Source organism: Chionomys nivalis, chromosome 12 (assembly GCF_950005125.1).
Source record: "Chionomys nivalis chromosome 12, mChiNiv1.1, whole genome shotgun sequence".
NCBI lineage: Eukaryota > Metazoa > Chordata > Mammalia > Rodentia > Cricetidae > Chionomys > Chionomys nivalis.
Window position 1 is genome coordinate 8,274,630 of NC_080097.1, and position 21,127 is coordinate 8,295,756.

The following is a 21,127-nucleotide window of genomic DNA, read 5'->3' on the forward strand; positions in this document are numbered from 1 at the left end:
ACTTTTGGTAGCCTACAGAGTATCTTCCCATGCCAAAGAGACTAGGAGGTAGGAGCAAGGCTCCATGAAGTGCCAGCTCGACCTCGCTGTATTCAATGAGCTATGTGGGTGTTTTTCTGGTCAATGGACCCTGCTGTCCTAGGGTCAGTCTGGGTTGTTTAGACCCCTTGTGTTGTGAGAGGCTGCTTGTGCATTTCCCAGCCATCCAGACTCCTGAAATAACCACACAGAAACTATATTAATTAAATCACTGCTTGGCCTATTATCTCTAGATTTTTATTGGCTAGCTCTTACATCTTAATTTAACCCATCTCTATTAATCTGTGTATTGCCACATGGCTGTGGCTTACTGGCAACATTCCAGCTCATCTGTTCCCGGCAGCAGCTACATAGTGTCTCCCGACTCCACCTTCTTTCTCCCAGCCTTCAGTTTCCTTTTTCCCACCTAGCTCTACTCTGCCCTATCACAAGCCAAACTAGCGTCTTTATTCATTAACCAATAAAAGAAGCACATATACAGAAAGACTTCCCACACTACCCTTGGACAGCACATCAATCAAATATAACCCAGTCTCATTTCTGGAGCCTTGGCCCGTTACATAAGATGGTTGACTCAGGCTCCATACCCTCTATTCCTGGGAATCCTTATGATCATAGATTCCAGGAAGTTTCAACTACACTAGATTCCCTCACTGTTCCCCCAAAGCTCCTCAAATTCCAGCTGTCTCTCCCTACATCCTTTCTCTCCATGTCTCCTCATAATTGCTGCTTTTTAAGAATTAAATTTTGTCATATTCAAGAGTGTAGAGAATTCATCAGTGAAAACTGGTTGATAAGCAGTAAGAGGCAATTATATACGTTGCCTTTCAAAAATGAGCTGTGTCAGGGTGTCCAAACAGTAGGTGAAGCAAGTCTTCCTTTACAATAAGATGTTATAGTAGCTCCAGTTATCAAACCCAAATGAAATAATAGGCAGAGCCATTAAGCAACAGATTGCTGCCCAAACAAAAGCTAAAGAAAAGGTAATTGACACAAAGCCTCCTTTGTAGCCTTAACAAGTACCAGAGTAATATCTTGCCAGGGGGAGATCCAATCTGAATTTAATCCCATCTGCCAGACTATAGCAAACATGAAGGACTAAGGAACCCTCTTATCCTGCATCCTCAGTAGGCAGTCAGCAATGTATAGACTGTGGAAAACTCCAAAAGCCAAATGGCCCAGGTCCTCAGCAGATATATAAGCCAAAGAACAGGACAGAAAGAAAAGTAATATATCAAAGCAATCACACAAGAGGAGGAATTTCCAGAGAGCTGCTGCTTAGCATTGTGTTCACAGACCATCACAGTGGAACACGGCATTAATGAGAATTTTGTGGTTGGAATCGAACTCACTGGAAGACTACAAGGTGCTGACAAATCCAAGTTCTTACCCAACATGGTATTAAAAAGGTGGTGTTCACGTCACTTTTTAAATCAAATATGTGTGTTTTCCTCTGTAATAAATTTTGTGTAAGGACTGTTGATGAAAGATACACATTCTCTTTTGATTTCAAATATATAGCTCTGCCAATAAATCTATGCAATATTTATAGTTACTGATGCTTTACTGCTGGTAAATTGTGGAAATAGCCTCAGTATCAATACACTAAGATAAAGGCTGGGTTTTTTTGTTGTTGTTGTTGTTGTTGTTGTTGTTAACCATAACACCAAATGCTAAATTCCCTTTTCCTGCCCTTCGAGAACATCTTCTTGCCAAATATCTGGAAACTGGCAGGAACCTGTGAGGGGCTATAACACATCACCCTCTATCGAGGCAGGTCTAAAAACATTTGAGAATGAGAGACTAGCGAAACCTCTAAGGGAGGCAGACGGCCCGCTATGAGCGAACCAGCTTCTTCCCCTGACATTTCTCTTAAAAGCCCGTCTCACCGGAACATGAGTAATTTTAATGAGATCTATGGCCTCATAAGGGAAAATTGACTCACCTAAACATATATCCTGTTGGTACAATGGTTGTCTCAAAAATAGTCACAAAAACTAAATATAATAAGTATTTACCAGAACCTCAGGAGAGCAAAACTTCCACTCTGCTGAAGGACTTAGATGTGAAGGTGCAAAGGCAGCAGGCCTTCAGAGCCCATGCTCACTTTCTAAGTCATAGTGAGAAGGACACTTACCTTCTGTCACCTGCAACATTACGATATGTAACCAGTACACAAATAACAGGATTTCAGGGGTAAAGGCAGGCCACAGCTGATGTAGGATTCCCCTCTGGAAAATCAAACAATGCTGAGAGAAAGAGAATGCAGAGCCAGAGAAAAGCCGTGTAGCCCCACCGGAAACAGATGCTGGAACTTTACCTGGTAAGCCATGGCCACATGGCAATACACAGATTAATGGAGATGGGCTAGTATAGGATGTAAGGGTTAGCCAGAAATACGCTTAAGCTATTGTTCAAACAGTAATGCAAAGATCTGGTTTCCATGTGATTATTTCAGGTCTGAGTGGCCAGGAACACACATGAGGCCTCCCTACTACATACAGCAATTCATTTTCTTGTGTTTTAATCAGAACTTTAAAAGACTTTCCACAGAACAGGAGAAAGACAACACACTTCCATGGGTGCCCAAGTCCCCTGTCACAAAGTGGACACAAATTCTATATCTACACCCTGCAAGAAGTTGACTACAACTATCCATAAGAAGTATAAATTAACTCTACATAAAATGAATCAATTAAAGTCACAAAATGAGCAGAAGAAAGAAGTCAAAGTTTGGAAGACAAGGAAGCATGAGATTAGGTTCCCGTCCCTGGCTCTGACCATATTAAATTCCAGGGGCTCCTCAACCTTCCTGAAAGCTAGAAAACTAGAGCCGGCAGCTGGGAAGTAAGTGAGAAAACAGGACGAGGGAGTTGAACAGCGAGACCTCCAAATTCAGTGTGCAGGACTGCTCAGACCGCTACCTCCTGTCCCAAACCTCGCAGGAGTGGCACAGACTCTGCCAAGGCTACCAGGAAGAATTTAACAGAGTGTAGTTGTCACCCAAGAGGGAGAATTGCCATTTTCACGTGAAATCAATTTAGTCACATTGAAGAGGCTGTATTCTTCAAAAATCTGTATGGATCTTGGTTACCTTTGGTTTGTTGTTTGTTTGTTTGTTATTTTAACCTGATAGCTACCTCAAAGACAGTCACACTGCATTTAACATCCTGGAACATCACCTCCACCCAAGCTGCTTTGTTAAAACCTGTTTAATAACACAATAAGCATTTCCTCCAATTGCTGCCTGCATTGTGTGCATGTGTGTGTATGTGCGCTCGCATGTGTGAATGGGCTGTGTATGTGTGTGCACATGCATGTACGTGTAAACGCTCATGTGTACTGTTTGGTCCTATTTCCTTCTAGGACTGAAGTTCCCACAGGATAACGATGTTTGTTTTGTTGTAAGCTTTGTTTCCCCCTATGCTTTTTGTTACAAGCAACTAAAGCAAAGCCCAGCATGAAAGGTTTTCAAAAGAATATTAATAATTTTCTTCTCTTTCTTTCTTGCACATACAGTGTATTGTAATAAATCTAAGAAGGCACTGTCTTAGCTCAAAATTAATGAGAGAGCTTCAAAAACATTCTATCTAGGAAGAACATATTGCTGAAGACATCAAAAACTGGTTCAATAAACTATATGAAATAGTATTTGTGGTTATTATTCCTACATTTTTACAAATATTCTTCATATTAAAGTGTCACTATAATTTACAGATTCATTTATTACTTTATACAATATTTTCATTGTTCTATAAAAGTATATACAGATATCATTCATAAAAATGAAAACTCTTAAAAGAATATTAAGCATTTCAGATATTATGGGTCTTTGTAGTCCTATTTTCAATCAAAATTAATGCTCAGGACTCAGAAAACTCAGGCAAATAAAATCAATATAATGCTCACAGATGGGACAGTAATAGTGTCCTTTATATATATAAACAGCATCATTGTGCCTTCTATAGATAATATGCTCATAGCTTTTTTTCCTAGAGGTGGTCAATTAATGTTGACACATGTTTAAATCCTTAATTATAAAATCAATAACAGGCTCTTTTAATATGAAAGATTGTGTTACCAGCTCATGAAGCAGAAGAAAAGGCACGCTCAGTAGGATGCTTTCTCAAACTTCAGGTCGTAAATTTGGAACCAACAGCTAGCTGTCTGTGGTTGTCAACCAGCTTTGTAGACAATAGGTACCCACCTCACCCCCACTCCACAACAGCAGTAGCTGCAGCAGCATAGTCTGGTACTCACAAGAAAATAAAAGTAAATTGCAATACTATTGCTTATTATTTAGGAGGTCCCCAATTACTCTATCCTCTGTGTGTGTGTGTGTGTGTGTGTGTGTGTGTGTGTGTGTGTGTGTGAGAGAGAGAGAGAGAGAGAGAGAGAGAGAGAGAGAGAGAGAGAGAGAGAGAGAGAGAGGATACATATGTGGGATGTGGGTATGTGAGTGTATAGGCCAGAGGACAACAGACAGGGTCTTCCTCAGAAAGGCCATCCACCTTTTTTGAGACAGGATGTCTTGTTGGTCTAAATCATGCAAATCAGACTAATGTGGCTGTCCTGTAACATCAGGAACCCTTCAGCCTCCCCAGTGCTGAGATTACACGTACATGCCACCACACCCAGTGTTTTTGAGTTGGCTTCTGAGGATCAAAGTCAAATCCTTGTAGTGTGTAGTCTATTGATTTTCAACCACCTATTTTAAATAATCTATTCCAATAACAGTTTCAGAAGTTGCCTGCTTTTTAAGTATTTGAGATAGAAGTCAAGATTGTCAGGATTTTTAGGGTCCTGTTACTAATTTTCCAGCCCAGAAAGTGATGTTAAGTGTTTTATGCAATGCTTCTTTAGCTCTGGAAGAGTCGGGAGTCCATGTAAAACAGGAGGAGATTACCAGCATCAGAAAGATACTGAGGAAAAGGAGTGTGAGAGTTCTGGCCAGTTTTCTGTGGTCTCCATGGTGATGCTGCCTTCTCCAAGTACTGTCCCTGCCTTCACTAAGGCGAGTCTTCAACAGCTGGATTACTGCAGTGGACCAACCCTGGTGGAGGATACCTTTCTGAATGCCATGGGAACAAACTTCAATGCCATCAGTATTTTCATTCTTATCGGCTAGTCTGTGGCCCTCCCTGCCCAGAGACTCTATAGTGAATGAGGCAATGTTAGAGGGTGACATCTATTATTTCTATGGCAAGCTTTCTTGTACAAGTTTGCCTTCCGTGAACTTTATCATGTAGAAATGTGTCAACTCCTTTCGTATTGGTTGCTATTCCACTGTAGTTTTCAACAAATTATACACATATATAGAACTAATATTTTTAATTATTTTATCATATTATGGAGTCTAGGAAATGAAAAAGTAAGGTATTTGTTTTATTTATTGCATTTTGTGTGTGTACATGCATGCCTGCCTCCTCACTTTTGCCAGGAATATCAGTGGGCAATTGCTATATAGGACATGTTCATTGCAAAGGACCATATTTCAAAATAATTGTGAGGCATTCTCTAAACCAGTGGTTCTCAGTCTGTGGGCCACAACCCCTTTGGCAAACCTTTATCTCCAAAAATATTTACATTACAATCCATATCAGTAGCAAAATTACAGTTATGATGTAACAACAAAAATAATTTTATGGTTGGACATCACCACTACATGAAGAACTAACTGTATTAAAGGATCACGGCATTAGGAAAGCTGAGTACCACTGATCTAAGCCTCACAAAACAACACATACAAGGAAATACAAAGCTGATCATTTGAACAAAGTAGACAATTCTAAAATCCTTAAAAATATCTGTTTTTACTTGGTTGTCCTTGGGTCCATATTCACTGGGTGGGTGACTATGAAAACAAAACCACTTCAGAATGATTGGCAGAAACATGCTCAGGATAGAATACCTTTGTTTGATAAAGTGAGATCATGAGGTCATTTCTACGACCTCTCTTATATTTTCTACTTGTCTACGATGCCATTAGATGCATTATGAATTTGTCCGCACATTTTTGAAATGGAGGAATCATTTTATTAAATGGAATGACATTTCACAGAACACTGAAAGAGAAATAGAATGCAAGTCACACACATGTGTAAATATGGTCATTGTGTTGCTGTTCCTCAGCCTAAGAAGTAAAGATAAATTGTGTAAGGCAAAAAGTCTACAAAAGGAGATTCTCTGGTTCTTGAGTCAAGAATCAGGCACAGAACTATCCATAGACAACTGTAGAAAATGGTTCTACTAGCCGGGCGGTGGTGGCGCACGCCTTTAATCCCAGCACTTGGGAGGCAGAGGCAGGTGAATCTCTGTGAGTTCGAGACCAGCCTGGTCTACAAGAACTAGTTCCAGGACAGGCTCCAAAGTCACAGAGAAACCCTGTCTCGAAAAAAAAAAATGGTTCTACTTTATTTAACTAAACTAATATTGTAGCATGTAAAATGCATAAGATACAGAATAATAAAAGCAATCCACAAGTGTATACTTCATGAAAACAGAAATATTACAAAACGAGTTATATTTCCAAATGTAGCTCAGACCTTACTCATCATCATATTCTACTAATAACTTGGAAATCTCATGGATTATGAGACACAGGTAAACAGGAAATCTAACACCATCACCGTAGCTCTCCACATGAATCTTAGCACTTTAGGATAAGCCCCAGATTGTAAGCAAGAACAGTCATTAAAAAGTTCAAATAAGAAACACTGTTGGACCGTGAATTCTCTCATTTGATGCTTTGATTATCATAAAACTCACAGTAACATTGTCCTAAGACCTATGGCTCAGAAACCCAGAGATGCAAGTTTTATTTACTATCAACAGTAAGAGACTAGGTACATCCTGCTAAAAGCCTATCGCAGTCATCGGGAGTCATCTACTACTATCTTCTAAACGTTTAATGCACCATTTCTTCCCTCATAACAAAATGTCTCAACTTCAGCTTAGTGACTTATTCATATGCAGTCTCCTTCTGACAAAGAAAATCAAAATCCAATTTTTTTATCTCCCATTTACATTGTCCATATCATGACATAATTATCTCTCTCCTCTCTCTTCTCTTCTTTTTCCCTCTCCCTCCCTTCCATTCCTCCAAAACCCCCACTGTTTTTCTCAGCCTGCCGCCCATCCTAGCCCTTACCTATAACTGTACTGTTTGTCGATTGTATTCTTCTTTGTAGTGAGCAATAAGAAACTCAAAGCTGAAATCTCCAGCCAAGGTCACAGCCGTGATCTGTCCTCCTCTTATAGCCAACTGAAGTTTCCTTTTCCCTGCTTCTATTTTTTATATCATTGTTATTCTATCTTTAGTTAACAATTAGGACTGAATTGCTTTTTTTTTTTTTTGGATTTTTCGAGACAGGGTTTCTCCGTAGCTTTTGGTTCCTGTCCTGGAACTACCTCTTGTAGACCAGACTGGCCTCAAACTCACAGAGATCCAGAGATCCGCCTGCCTCTGCCTCCCGAGTGCTGGGATTAAAGGCTTGCGCCACCACTGCCCAGCTGAATTGCTTTATTTTATCTGGCATATACTATAAACATTTAAAGAAGTTCATGGGTCATGCACATGTGACTGGACTAGCGTACAGCATCAGCCTACAGTGATTATTCAGAAAGGAGCACACGTCATATGAACAAACAGGTGCAACATGCATTATAACCAAGATGTTAACACAATCATAAGTTCAAGGTAAATATGTTGTTCTTGTGTTTTATAAGCTCAGCCGAATGTACAGCCTAAGAAAGCATGGGGAGTCCTTATCAGGTCCCTAGTGTAAGTAAGCAGATGAAAGTAATTACCCAGTCATTCTGAACCTCTTAGACCCATTTTACGTTGATATCTTCTCAACTGAATTAACATCATTCTACTCTCACACCTAGAAAAGAGGTCAAATGGACCCTCTACAGGCAAGAATGACCTTTTAAAATGCAAATCTGATGATATCACTATGATGGACGATCTTTCCAGGGCAAGGCAGCCCTATCTCTGCTGCCTGCCTCATCCACTTCCCAGGCTGCTCTCACCAGATCCTGTTCTTTGTCCACAGTCAGCAAGTGTGCACTGTGCAAAGGCAACAATGTGAGAATTACAAATCAGAATACAGAGTCGTTCCTAGAGAACTAAACTTTGTGGAATGGTTATAAATTCCACGTCTCCACTTCATTTGCAAGTTACTCCAAAAGCTAACTATAAGCTCGACCAGAGTTTGTAATGTCTACACCAAGAAATATTGAGCCATATCCAGTTACCTAAACCTCTTTGTGAAGTGCATAGTCAGCAAGTTTCACAATTCTGTTCTTTCCACACCCAATGACTTACCAATCTTTGTCTGTTCTCTCTCCCTCCCCCATCACCTCTGTCTCTACCTCTCCCTTCTTCCACTCATTAGACAGATGTTTCAACTACCTGTGCAGGAGCCTCGACATTAGCATCCAGAATGTTAAGTCCTTCCCACAGGGCACTTCCTAGTCCCTAAAATTTCCTGCAATCACATATAACACTTGCTTCTCCCTCAGAAATCCTAACAATTCAGCCTTCTAAAGAACTCCAACTGATCCATTTGCCTTTTATACAAGCATCTTTCTAACTGGAGAGGCATTAGATAGATGATAGATAGATAGATAGATAGATAGATAGATAGATAGATAGATAGATGATAGATAGATAGATAGATAGATAGATAGATAGATAGATAGATAGATGTAGGTAGATAGATGAGAAACAGATAGATGATGGACTGACAGAGAGATGGATGGATGGATGGATGGATGGATGGATGGATGGATGGATGGATATGTGTCAGATGGTAAACTAAAAAACACATATGGCAGAAGATGAAGTGAGTCAAAAAGCTTTCCCTGTGCAAGTGACCTGGCTTTCTCAGTACCAAAAATCCTCAACTTCTGGCATAGTGCCTCTCTGTCTAAGAAGCACTCACAGTGTGTAGCCCTTGCCCAGCTCCACCAAGCAACAGAGGGAAAAGCATGAGGCTGTACAGAGCTTGGGTTCTGCTGCTAATCCTTCGCAGAGATAATGTTAGGAGTGACAAGTTGATGTCCCTATATGTGGGGAGAAATGGTGGCCCTAGAGCCCTTTAAGCGATCCTCTATCACCCACTTCTCAGGAGCTGCCAAGTCTCCTGTTCACCTGTACTAAATTACAGAGTAATTTCCTGCTCTTCATTTTGATTAATAAGTCAAACGAATTCATCAAATATTGATGAAGCACCTGTTCTGCACAAGACATTGTGTAGTTATTAAGGCCAACAAGAGGATAAAACATAATTTTCTCTCCAGGGCTCAGAAGATGGAGAGACACATTTGTAAAAGCGTAATGTGATAAAATGTCATAAAAGATGCACCAAGTTTCCTGGGAACATAGATTATAGACTGTTTTCTTGGGGAGATTACAAGCAGTGGTCAGAAGGGTCTCTGAGAAGTCACTTGAATAGCTTCTTTGAATCAACACTGAAATATTTACAAGGTAGAAAATATTTCTACTCAACAAATAAGAAACAGGTTCCATTGTGGTTAAGCTACTCTCAATACATAAAACTGATATATAACAGAACAGATATGGTAAGACATGACTAGTGAGGGAGAAGAAAGGAGCACACCTTCCGTAAGCACAGCAAATGGACCAGGATGAGGCTGAGATGAACTACTGGCTCTGTGAAGGACTACAGACTGGGGAATACTGCTAGAACGGTGAATGTTCTAGAGGTTTCACTGCTGGAGACTCAAGTGTCCTATTAGAATTTCTATAACCAAAAACAAGGAGGGGAGGAAAGGATTTATTTGGCTTACACTTCCACATCACAATCTACCATTAAAGGAAGTCAGGACAGAAACTTAGACAAGATATAATCCTAGAGGTGGGAGCTGATACAGAGGCTATTAAGGAGTTCTGCTTTCTGGTTCGCTCCCTCTGGCTTGCTCAACGTACTTCCTTTTTTTTTTTTTTTTTTTTTTTTTTTTTGGTTTTTTGAGACAGGGTTTCTCTGTGGCTTTGGAGCCTGTCCTGGAACTAGCTCTTGTAGACCAGGCTGGTCTCGAACTCACAGAGATCCTCCTGCCTCTGCCTCCCGAGTGCTGGGAATCAACGTACTTTCTTATAGTACCCAAGACCACCAGAAGAGGAATGGCTGCTCTCTACCATCAACCAGTAAATAAAAAAGAAATGCCCTACAAGCTTGCCTACCATCTGATTTCAGGAAGGCATTTTCTCAGGCTCCCTCCTCTCCAATGACTCTAGCTTGTGTCAAGTAGACATAAAACTAGCCAGCACATCAAGCACAATAAGCAGCGTGTATATAATGTCAGTCGCTGGGCTCCTTCTTGGTTCTAGAGGGTTGCCTGGGCAGGCAGTAAATTATACTGCAAGGATTTACAGTAGGCCTAAGTCATCCTGCTCTGTCTGGGATAACAACGTTCCTCTGCTTGGTGTAACCACAACACAGAAGAAAAGCCTCCCGAAAGCAGAGTTAGGCCTTTCTGTTATAGAAACAAACAATGAAAATATGCGATGCCCATGGTGGCTCATCTTCTACAACAGGAAAGCGACAAAGGAAGCAACAGAGAGCTGCAGAAGACAAACTGGAATAAAGGGCGGGAATCACAGGAGTCTCCAAAAGCAAATGTGGGAGTCCAAGCTTCCTCATAAACTCTGGGACACGTGGATGGCTGTTTGCAGAGGTCTCACAAATACCACTGGATTGGTACAGATGCCTTGTGTGGGTTTCCTGTGACCACCTACTCCCCACACCCAAACTACTCCTGCAGCTGGCAACAGCAACAGAACTTTGTAAAGGACCAACTTCGTGAAAGTTTTTAATTTGGAGACCAGAGTACTGCTTTAGTTCCTCCTCTTGTTAGAAGTACACAGCTAATTTCTGCCATGTACAGATGGCTGGTTTGCTGTACTGCTCCTTGGACTGGAGAGGGAGGGGGAAGGAAATGGAAGGAGGGGAGGAGGTGGAAATTTTTAAGTAAAAATAAATAAAAAAAAATGGAAGTAATTTAGGTCCATGGGCTGGGTTCTGAACTCAATAAGAAGAAATTGAGAGGAGCCCCAGCATTCAGCTTTCTGGGGTTCCTGGTTGCCTTGGGTTCCTGCTTCCATGACTTCGCTTCTCTGACAGACCATCCCTCAAACTGTGAGACCAAGTCAACTCCAGTTCCTTAAGTAGATCTGTCAGTTATTTAGTCACAACAAAAAAAGTAACTAACCCTGAGTGTCTTAGGCTTTCTACTGCTGGGATGAAACACCATGACCAAAACAACTTGGAGAGGTAAGGGTTTAATTGGCTGGTATTTCTACATCACAATTCATCATCAACAGAAGTCAGGACAGGAACTCAAGCAGCAGAGGAACCAGGAGGCAGGAGCTGATTGAGAGGCCATTGAGCAGTGCTGATTGCTGACTTGTTCCCCACGGCCTGCCCAGTCTGCTTTCTTATAGAACCCAGGACTACTCCCAGCTCAGGAATGGTGCCACCCCCATCAATCACTTATTAAGAAAATACCCTACAGCTGCATCTTTTGAAGGCCTTTTCTCAACTGAGTCTCCCTCCTCTCAGCTGACTTTAGCTTATGTCAAGTTGGCATAAAACTAGCCAAGTACATCAAGATATCTGCGAAATGTTTTCAGGTAGTGCCAGCATAACATAGATCCCCAAAGCCACCCAATGAAGAAAGAAACCTTAATATACGCACATCTGTGTGGAAGAAAGTTAAACATTTTGGAGAAGTTGAGTCATTTGCTAGATGTCACACATCTAATGAATGGTATGGACAAAACTAAGCCATTTCAAAACTACAGATTCATTTCTCTGCAGTATAACATGTGACAAAATTGTGACACTAAGTTTGCTTTTTCCATATTTCTGTCCCCAAAACAACATTTTAATGCTTTGTCAAACTTTGCTTCCCATTAAAATTATGACAAGACATTTGTATAGAAGAATTAAATGATAAATATTTAATAACGTGGAGCTTTCTTTGTACCAATGAACTTCCAGAGGGAGAAAAAGGAAACTTAGCTTATTCTTTTCAAACTAGAGCTCATAACTTCACAGGCACAGACCTACACAGGTCCACCTGATACACAGCAACTACAGAAGCTCACGGACTTCTCTACTGCGTGAGCCTCAGGTGTTATTCCTATTTCCTTTACCTTTTAAGTTGATCAAAACCTTTTTTAAAAAAAAATGAGTATTTTTTTAAACCCAGAGTAAACTGTGTTCCAAGCCTGGTGAGAACAGACTATTAATCTCTTCGCTTTATTGACCTGCTCCAGTTTCAGCTCATTAAACAGAGACATCTCAATGATCAAAAGAAAACGAACCAAATGAAACTTGGTCTAACCTCACTGAATAACAGAGTTACTCAGAAAGCAAATAAATCTGAACCGGTAATTTAATATTGACAGTCTTACATTTAAAGAATCTATATGCAAGGAACAGGATACCCCAGTGTAATTTTTTCTTGTTCATTTTATTTGGTCAATGCAGGCATTCTCTTGCTATGCTTCCACTTCAATTCCCTCCTCGGATTTCATCCTTTCCTAACATGTAAGAGAAGGAAAGTCTGGAAATTTGAGTTTGAAGAACATAGTTACAGAGATGAATGCTTATAAAGAACTGTGAAAACTAAAATAAAATTTACCATAACATTGAAGGAAAATAAAAAGTCCTTCTTAGCCTAACAAGTAATAAAAATTTAATTGTGTACTAAGGCATGCTTACTAACTTTTAGATAACTATTTTTAAACAATCGTATGTGACAAGGTGAGTCATATCAAAACCTGCATCGTGTTTCATTAGCTCTGACACAAATCAGTCTTCTGTTTGGGGAAACTTGCTATGCTTCTCATAAGCTGTCCTAAATAAATCATGCCTATACTTCATATAGGCAGATCGTTTTCCAAATTTCCACTGAAAAGAGGTTTTAAGGACTTGGTAAGCTCAAGTGTCCATTAGTTAACAGATGGATGGGAAAAAACTATGGCATGGCCAACAATGGGACATGGCCTGTCTTTAAAGAATAAGTTCCTGTCATTTGCAACCATATGGATGAGTGTTGAAGACATCATTTTGAGTAAAAAAAAAAAAGAGTAAGATACAAATAGACAAATACCTTATGATCTAAAAGGTTGATTTTTGTAGTAGGAGAGAGTAAAGGGGCAGTTACAGTCACCTCAGGCTCAGCTAATTCAGAATGGATATACTTATTAAGGGATACAAAAGTGTACTTAGAATTAAGTTCAAGAGATCTGTTATTCAATGAACTAATAAAAACAGTGATGGTTCACTGAATCTTTAGAAATAATGAGACTGGATGCTAAGTGATTTTGCCATCAAGAATGATCCACTGTGAGATTACATGCATACTATTTAGCTAGAATTAGCTACTTCAAAACATATATACATTATATATGTCATATTTGCAATATAGTGAAAATCATGTTTTAAATAATAAATATGAACAATTTTATGTCACTAATTTAAAATAAGTGGATTTGAAAAAAGACTAATAATGTGCTTTTTAAGTTGCCTTTATTGGAAATACGATCTGTATTATAACAGGCTCTGATACTTGCCTGTTGCAATACAGCATGGTTTGTGATTTAGTAGCAATTACTATTTTGTACCCTCAAAGTCTAAGGTCAGTCTACTTGGTCCACCTGATGCTCTAAGCTCCGCATTGTGTCCATATTAGCTACTTTTCTCACTGCTGTGATAAGCTGCCTGACAAGTGACATGATCTGTGTGAGCTCATAGTCTGAGTTCCATTTCACCATGGAGGGAAGGTAAGGCCACAGCTTGTCGGTCACATGGTAGCTATAATCTTATTTTATACCAAATTCTGTTCTATACACCAGTCAGTATTCAAAGAACATGGTCCAAACCAGGATCAACTAGCTGTATGACTTTCAGGACCCTGAGTCAGAAGCAGATGTGTTCAAACGTCAATACCGTGCCAGTAGTTCATTAAAATGGGCATGACATCATTTCAAATGTGGACTCCTGTGTGACAGTGTAGACTGCTCATGTGCCTGTGACACTGACTCCAATAGATATGTTCTCTGTTTTCAATATGCGTGCAATCTCATGGTGAAAGGAAAGGAGTGTGTAATAGGTGTCAGTAACAGAAGGAAAGGAGTGTGTAATAGGTGTCAGGTGACAGAGGGAAAGGAGTGTGTAATAGGTGTCAGGTGACAGAGGGAAAGGAGTGTGTAATAGGTACCAGGTAACAGAAGGAAAGGAGTGTGTAATAGGTGTCAGTAACAGAAGGAAAGGAGTGTGTAATAGGTGTCAGTAACAGAAGGAAAGGAGTGTGTAATAGGTACCAGGTAACAGAAGGAAAGGAGTGTGTAATAGGTGTCAGGTGACAGAGGGAAAGGAGTGTGTAATAGGTGTCAGTAACAGAAGGAAAGGAGTGTGTAATAGGTACCAGGTAACAGAGGGAAAGGAGTGTGTAATAGGTGTCAGGTGACAGAGGGAAAGGAGTGTGTAATAGGTGCCAGGTGACAGAGGAAAAGGCATTCTACAATAATAACTGGCATACTCCAGTTTATTAAATGCTGATTTAAGCTGAAATTTGAAGCATGCAAATAAGTCAGCTACTCAATAACTCTCTCCTTTTGCCTCCCCTCACCTCTGTGTTGTGTGTGTGTGTGTGTGTGTGTTTTATTCCCCACCCAAACTAATTGCTCTTAGCTGTCTAGTTCCAGGACCATAATCCCAAATAATCTAGTCAGAAATCTAGATGATCTATATTATACACACATACATGTGGGGCAACAAAACCCTTATTCCAGACATTCTTAATTGGCTCAAAATAAGTAAATGTAACAGAAGTTGTGAGTGTAAAATGGTCCCTTTAAAATTCCAAATTGCAACCATCCAAAAGCCGTTATACAAATTGAACATTTTGCCACCAGGTGAAAAGTCACCACAACCTTGAGAGAGAGGGAAGAGGGAGCAGACAGACTTACAGCTGATAGCAATGCTTACAGTGGGCTCTGTAGTAGTATGGGAGGTCCTTCTGTCTATGTGTTGCTTTTATTGGTTAATGAATAAATCTATTTCAGCCAGTGGCTTAGCAGAAATAGAGGTAGGCAGAAAAACTAAACTGAATTCTGGGAATAAGAAGGTAGAGTCAAGGAGAAGTCATGTAGTCCCGCTAGAGACAGACACTGGAGGGAACTTTACCCAATAAGCCACAGCCACCTGGCAATACACAGATTAATGGAGATGGGTTAGTTCAGGATATAAGAGTTAGCTAGAAATATGCTTATGCTATTGGCCAAGCAGTGATTTAAATAATATAATTTCTGAGTAGTTATTTCAAGTCTGGACAGCTGGGAGCAAACACATGGCAATCTACAACAGATTGGCGCTCCTCCATAGCCAACCACATCCACATAAAGGTCTTATATGAAAAACCCTGACGCCAGGACTGGCAGTCTTGGGAAGTGCAGTAGAAGCTTTCAGATTAAATTCTGGGTGAGGTCTTTAGATCATTGGAGTTGCAGCATCAAAGGGGGCTCCTGGACCTGGGTCTCTTCAAGTACATCATCTCCAATGCCTACCCACAATCACCTATGCTGTCCCAAATCAACTGGATCCCCACACCACAATCCCAGATAAACTGTAGAAAGAGGGAGCCGCTTGGTTGTTCCTGGTCATTTAGCCCTGAAATAATCACACAGAAACTCTATTAATTAAATCACTGCTTGGCCCATTGGCTCTAGCTTCTTATTGGCTAACTCTTACATATTAATCTAACCTATTTCTATCAATCTTTGTATCACCACATGGCTGTGGCTTACCAGTTAACATTCTGGTGTCTGTCTCCGGCAGGGCTACATGGTTTCTCTCTACTCTGTCTTTCTTTCTTCCAACATTGAATTTGGTTTTCCCCACCTACCTAAGTTCTGCCCTATCAACAGGTCAAGGTAGTTTCCTTATTCACCAATGGTATTCACAGCATACAGAAGGTAATCCCACATCAATAAATCTATTCTCTTTGTGACTTCATTACATCCGGTATTGTAATCTTGTGGTCATGAAAAGTTGACTAAGACCTTTCTTCCATCAACTTTGCTACAAAGTTATGTTTGAGATAGATAAGCACTCACTAAGATTAGTTACACACTAATGATCAGACAGCATATTTTAAATGAATCCCTTAACTACCCTCAAAAAGAAGGTTTATGTTTGTGAATAAATCCTTATCTTCCCTCCTCCATAAGTAAGAGAGAATGAAAGGGCCTTTGACAGATGCCCCACTAACAGGTCTTCCCTGAATAGAATAAACAGGAGCAAAGGGCACCTTGACTACTACTTAGGAAATGAAACCGGAACACTGGGAAATCTGTGATTCTAATCACACTTACTCCCTCTTTCCTTTTTTACATTTCTCATCCAAACATTCTTAGGAGCTCAATAGGCTTAGAGGAATTGGAGCAGTGCAGAGAACAAAGGTGGGGAAATCCGAGAAAGAGCTTAAATCTCTGTCCACACCATTTTAATAATTTCAGATCAGCTAAGATTTTCCAGAAGATATCAAATTCACAAGTGTAGAAAGGAAGTGTAAAAAGTTATTTAATTTTCTTTTTATTACAGAAATAGTATTTATCTAGACACCTAAGGAATAACCACTGTGGACAAGAAATGCAAGAAATGAACAAATAAATAGATAAGTAAATGCACTAAAAAACAAACTTCTAAGAAAAACAAATTCTAAATTAAAGGTATTAGTTTTAGTCAATTAAAGGCTATATTTTAAGTAAGTGCAGGAATTCTTTTAAAAGTGGCACTATTTGTATTCTCATGTAAAATGCCTACTTACACATTGAGTATACACTGACCTGAGACCAGGGTAATTTTAAAATACAGAGCAGACATCTACTCATCTACTGATTTTCAAGCTAACTATTATAAATACAGTTGTAAAATATAACTATGATATACATAAATATAATACATATAAGAATAAAATATTTATTAAGCATATGATATATGCAACTTAGGGCAAATTGCAAATGGGGTATTTTTATCAGGGAAAGAGATAAATCAGTGCCAAAGCATTTTAATGTTTTAATGAATAATTCAAATTAATGAATGACATAGGAAAACTTCAGTTTTGTACCAAATTTGTGTATGAATGGTTTTACTGTGTTAGTCAAAATTAACATAGTACTTTTACATGGCTTTCTTAATGAAATATCAAAGGAGCTTAGCACTTCTCTCAGGAGCACCAGTGATGCCCTAGGAGCACAGCTGCTCCAGTTTCTTTAGTGGGAGCTGCACTGTTCTCCCTTACCTTAGACCACAGATAAGATAGGTGCTTCCATAGGAAAACAGCCCAGGATGACCTTACAAAGAAGGCGCATGCCCTTGCAGCTCTTGGTTTGTGCCACATGTATCAAATGCAAACAATGACAAGCTTTTGCATTTCTCTAGAGTAGAGGAGCTTCACGAGTCCCTTATATCATGGCAAAAGGTGATCTTGATGATCAATGCTCTAGAAAGGGATGGTATATACAGGTTCTAGAAATGAAACTCAACACTTTGCTACCGTGTGTTGTATTCGGCAGGCACCAGAAACACTGAAATGTGAGAAGCTGTTGGAATCAAAGCCTTACTGCAGAGCTGTCAACATGCAGCCAAAGCTATGACATCCAGGGGACAAAAATCTCATAATGTGAGGGTTTCTCAGTTCAACATCCACTGCACACAAATCAGTAGTTTTTATGAGCAGCTAAGTGAGATGCATTTCTTGATGAAAAATATACTAAAATAAGTAAATACATATAAGGGGGTTTTGTTGTTATTTGTTTGCTTGTTGAGGAGACAAGAATGGCCCTAAGTTGGAGTACCAGTTATGTGTGTCAAGCAGTTTGAAAAGTGGCTGTGTACTGAATAGACATTTAAATAAATATTGATATATTTAAAAGTGATCACGTAAGTGCTGGTCAATGGGTTTTATGTGCCCAGAAACCCGGGAAGGATGATAAGAATTTAGTTTACTGGCAGAACATTTACCAAGCAAATGTTACCACTGGGGAGTGCTAAAGACAAGCCTCCTTGCATTGGAAGAAAGAACGTATTTTGTACTCAGGCATTTTGCAAATTCTTTGTTCACCCAACAAATCCCTTTGAGTCCACCCTTCTGTTGACTTCAGCAACAGCCAGCATTACTCCACTACTTGCTCCAGACACTTGCTATTGCACGGGCTCACTAACACCTTCTGTCCCACCAGCAGCCGAGAACTGGAGTCCTAGGACAAGGCACAGGGATGAACGCAGGTAACGGAGCTTATAGGAAGAATGGTCTCCACCTGCCACATTACCTGTCTTTTCCCCGTGAGTCTCCGGCATACCTCATCCATGTGCAGAACCCCCAAAATGCAGGGTTTAAACGCCTGTTGCCTTAAGGCTATTTTAGGGGTGAAACTACTTTGTCCGTCGGGGAGACACACTGAGAAGCTCGGATTTCTTTAGGAAAGCTTGGTACCAGGATGCAGAGGGGCGACTAAAGGTCATGTCTGAGTGTACTGGTTTCAGTGCTCATTACAGAAAACATCCGCTGCATCTGTCCAGCAAAGGAATATGCCTGGGTCTATGTTTTCACCATCAAACTTGCGGTAACCAGCACAATTCCTTGAGAAAACAGCAAAGGCAGGACCCCTGGTGACATTCCCTCTAAGAACAGATCTACGGACTTGCCAGCACGGTGAACAAACCTCCGCTTTGCAAGTCCTTCAGACATATCACTGGAGACTAAGAGCACCGGCAGGAAGCAGATGCTCCGGAGCTCTGATGAACCCCAGCAGCAGTTAAGGAGCCCCTTCAAGCTGCTCTACTTTCCTGAGCACAGCAAGCATCCCCAGAGACCTCCCCTCGATTAGGCTAGTCAGACTGGAGGACCCTAAAACTCATCTTTTCACCGAAGACTATCTCTGGATTGCCTGGGAGAGCATGATCGCAAGACCAGAGGTCTCCGGCCGGTCGGAACCCATCACACCGCCTGGTCAACCAACTGCGCGTACCTGCCCGCGGTGTATATGGTAGTCCCTTGACAGCTCCCCCAAGTCGCCACTGAAAAAGTTTCCGAACTTCTTCGCAGCTCTCCACACCCTCGCTCCGGGTAGATCCAAGGAGAGCCAGGAGGAGGAGACAGCGCCAGCTCAGACGCCAGGTGCGGGCGTCCATCCTCGGTGTTCGGTTCGCGCCTTCCCAGCCGTGGTCCCCACTCTCCCGCGCGCCCTGCGCCGGCGGTGCCGGGGTAATATGCGTGGCCGAGGCTGGCGGTGATGCGATGCGCAGGCGGCCTCCGGAAGACCGCGAATGGACCGCAGCTTCACCTGCAAGAGCTCGGGTTTTTCCTTTGGAGCCCCGAGGCTGAGCCGCTGGACTTCTCAGGAGCAGCATCCCCGGGGTGCCTCCCCGACTCGGCCGAGTTGGCTCTGCGCGAGCCGAACGCAAGCTCCGGAGACCCGGAGAATCTGCGAGCATCCCGCACCGGCCACCAGAGCTGCAGCCACCGGCTGCAAACCTGGCGGCGGCAAACCTAGGCTGTGCCAGCCAGCGGAGCTCTGCTGAAAGCCGGGCTGGCAAGCCCCGCGAGCAGGCCACGCCCCTAGCCACACCCCCTGGCGGTCCGCCTGCTCCGCCCCAGCCCGGATCCTGCGGAGCCCAGCAACAGGCCCACAGCGCGACCTCAGAAAAGAACCAAATTCGCGGAAGGAGGCCCAGTCTCCTTCCTCGCGGTTCCTTGACCTCGCGGAAATCATTGACCTGCCGAACCAAAAGTATGTATAAAGAGGATCCGAGAAAGGAGATGAAAGCCATGGATTGGAAATAAGAGGAAGCATTTCTCTCCAAATCAAGGTTCTCTATCCATGGGAATTTGTATTCAAATTTCATGAATTGGACTTGGGCACACTACGAAAGGCAAAAGCTGGCTTTTGAGACGCCTAATAACACTTAGGTTTCAAAGAAGCCTGAAGTAGAAGTTATTCTTAAATGTTGTAGGTTAGTACTTTGGCGAATTTTTCTGTAATGCTAACTATGAATTTTCTGAAAGAACTTAAAAAGTCAGAATCTCCCCGGAAAGCCATCACGTTCTCAATATCACGATGAAGTCCAGCTATATATATATCGCTCTATGCTCTTTGCCTTTACAGGTCTTTCTGAGCTTTGATATATTCGAGAATTTGTTTTTAAAAGTTCTGAGAGAGTAACTAAAACAAACATGCTCAGAGGAGTTTTTCCCCGGGAATATAGACACAACGCACTTCCTAGTCAAGTAAAAGCCAACAAAGAAAGTTTGTCAAGTTAGAGTTTGCAAAAGGAATAAATAAGGAACCAAAAGTCAAACCTGAGTTAAACATGAGTGAGTGGCAAAAGCAGTCCCAATCAGCCGCCTGGAAAGAGTGCTCTCTAACACAGAGAAGCTGTTTAAGCATTGCGGGCCGGAAAGACCCTAGATATCCTAACCACTTAAGATGAATTTCATCTTAAGCTGAACTCTTGCCAAGACTCATGTTGAACAATTTTCAGTCTTAGCTAAGTGTCATTGGGGTTTCTAATGACCATTTGGTGTCAAAGGCAGCATTTTCAGAAGGTGACGCTTTGCTATGACTGTCACACTGTTTCAGAGTGAAATACTGCCCACGTGACTTTTGACATCTGCTGCAGGAAATTTGTGTTGTTGCTCCGAGACTACCAATGGAGTCAGGCCTTGGTTCGAAGGGCGGGGTCCCCATTCAACTGCTGGAGTAGAACATGGTTTCTGGTGGTCTGAGAGGAGATGGAGGGACATGTTAGAGGACTAAGGAGGGGGCAAAGGAGAGTTGAGGGGGATTGGAGCAGGGAAGAGTGAAGAGTAGAAGTTGCTGTTCTTTTTCTACATTGTTCTTTGAATCGATCAGGTTTTACCCTAAAATCTGACTCCCGATCATTTTTTTATTAATAAAACAGTAAAGGAATCTGCTTTATATGGTGTCCAAAGTGGGGGCATGTATTTTCACATAGGGCCTAAGAAAGCTTTAAAAAATGTTCTAAAC

At 41.3% G+C, this 21,127-nt stretch overlaps 1 protein-coding gene across 2 annotated transcripts in view; it reads right to left on the bottom strand.

The window, feature by feature from the left end:
* Positions 1-19,609, bottom strand: part of Gpc5 (glypican 5) — a 1,086,235-nt gene extending 1,066,626 nt beyond the window's left edge. For both annotated transcript variants that reach the window (XM_057786870.1, XM_057786871.1), the window contains exon 1: positions 19,109-19,609. In XM_057786870.1, the coding sequence (XP_057642853.1) occupies positions 19,109-19,574 (466 nt within the window). In that variant the 5' untranslated portion in view covers positions 19,575-19,609. The remainder of the gene's footprint in view (positions 1-19,108) is intronic.
* Positions 19,610-21,127: the final 1,518 nt, after the last annotated feature.